Below are 1,272 nucleotides of genomic sequence, written 5' to 3'. Positions count from 1 at the left end.
CGGGGCCCCCCCCCCCCCCCCCCGGCTCCCTCCCTCGTGGTGTTCGTGGCGTTCCCAGTGTGGATCAGCACCAAGGGGAGGCCTCCCTGCAGCGGGATGGTTCTGGTTCTCCGGGGTACCGTTCTCCAGGAGGGGAAGCCCCCGGGGCCCATGCTGGATCCCTCCGAGCTCTCCTCTCCTCCTCTGTGCCCCCCCAGCCCCTTTTGGCCCCCTGCCCTCCACCTGGCTCCCCACCGGGGCCAGGGGGAAGCCCGGACCCACCTGGAGCTTCTTGGCTTCTCCTTGCTGGTGGTGCCACTGCTGAGCCAGGTGCTCCTCCAGCGTCTCCTTCCGCCCCTTGAGGCCGGCCAGTTCCCTCTCCAGGTGCTGCAGTTGCAGCTGGTTCTGCCGGTTGCGCTCAGTGGCCTTCCAGAGGTTCTCCTTCGCCTCCCCAAAGGAGGCCTCCAGCCGGGAGACCTCCGCCTTGTAGGTCTCTACGGCCCCCTGCCAGATGCTGGAGAGCCTCTGGGAATAGTCCTCCACCTCCACCGGCTGGAAGGCGGCAGGGGTGGTGGCAGCAGTGCCGCTGCCACCACGGAAGGTCTCCAGGCCCCAGGAGGAGAAGGCGGCCACCTCCTGCTCCAGCCTGGCTCTCTCCTCCTCGTGGGCTTCCAGCAGGGCTTCCGCCTCCTTCTCCAGCTGGGTGGCTCTTTTTTTAGCCAGATGTGGCCCCGCTTCTCCTCCTCCAGCGCCTTCCAGCTCAGGGCCAGGAGCTCCCTGGCCTCCTGCCGGGCAGCCCGCTCCCTCTGGCACCTGCCCTGGACCCGCTGGAGCTCCTCGCACAGGCCGGCCCGGGCCAGCTCGGCCGCGCTCTTCTCACGGAAGGCCTCGTCCAGGCGGGCGCGCCAGGCGGCCACCTCCTCCTCGTACCTGCCCCGCCAGGAGTCCTCTACCGCCCCTGGGCTCCCTCTCAGGCAGTGGATCTCCGACTTCAGCCCCTCGTTCTCTTCCTCCAGGAACTTCACCCGGGCCAGGTAGGCCTCCAGGCGCTTGTTGAGGTCCCACATCTGGAGGGACTCCTCTCCCAGGGGCCGCGGTGATTCCAGGAGGGTCTCCATGCGCGCTCGGCCTGGTCGTCCAGGAGTCTGAGGAAGAGGAGGAGAATCCGACAGAGAGCAGCAGCGGGAGGGGGGCAGGAGGCGAGGGGCAGCGGTGCCTGTCAGGGAACCAGCCGGCGAGGAGTGAGCCAGCTGAGTGAGCGAGTCCACCCCGTCTAGTCCAGGCGTCTCTGCA

General features: G+C 68.7%; 1 protein-coding gene across 1 annotated transcript in view; it reads right to left on the bottom strand.

The window, feature by feature from the left end:
* NES (nestin) overlaps nt 1–1,272 on the bottom strand; it is a 13,709-nt gene extending 12,437 nt beyond the window's left edge. Inside the window, 2 exon segments of the mRNA XM_015429549.1 lie at nt 262–692; nt 695–1,272. Coding sequence (XP_015285035.1) covers nt 262–692; nt 695–1,097 — 834 coding nt within the window. The 5' untranslated portion in view covers nt 1,098–1,272.

Source organism: Gekko japonicus, unplaced genomic scaffold (assembly GCF_001447785.1).
Source record: "Gekko japonicus isolate JY-2015 unplaced genomic scaffold, Gekko_japonicus_V1.1 scaffold358, whole genome shotgun sequence".
Lineage (NCBI taxonomy): Eukaryota > Metazoa > Chordata > Lepidosauria > Squamata > Gekkonidae > Gekko > Gekko japonicus.
This window is presented reverse-complemented; position numbering and strand designations above follow the sequence as displayed.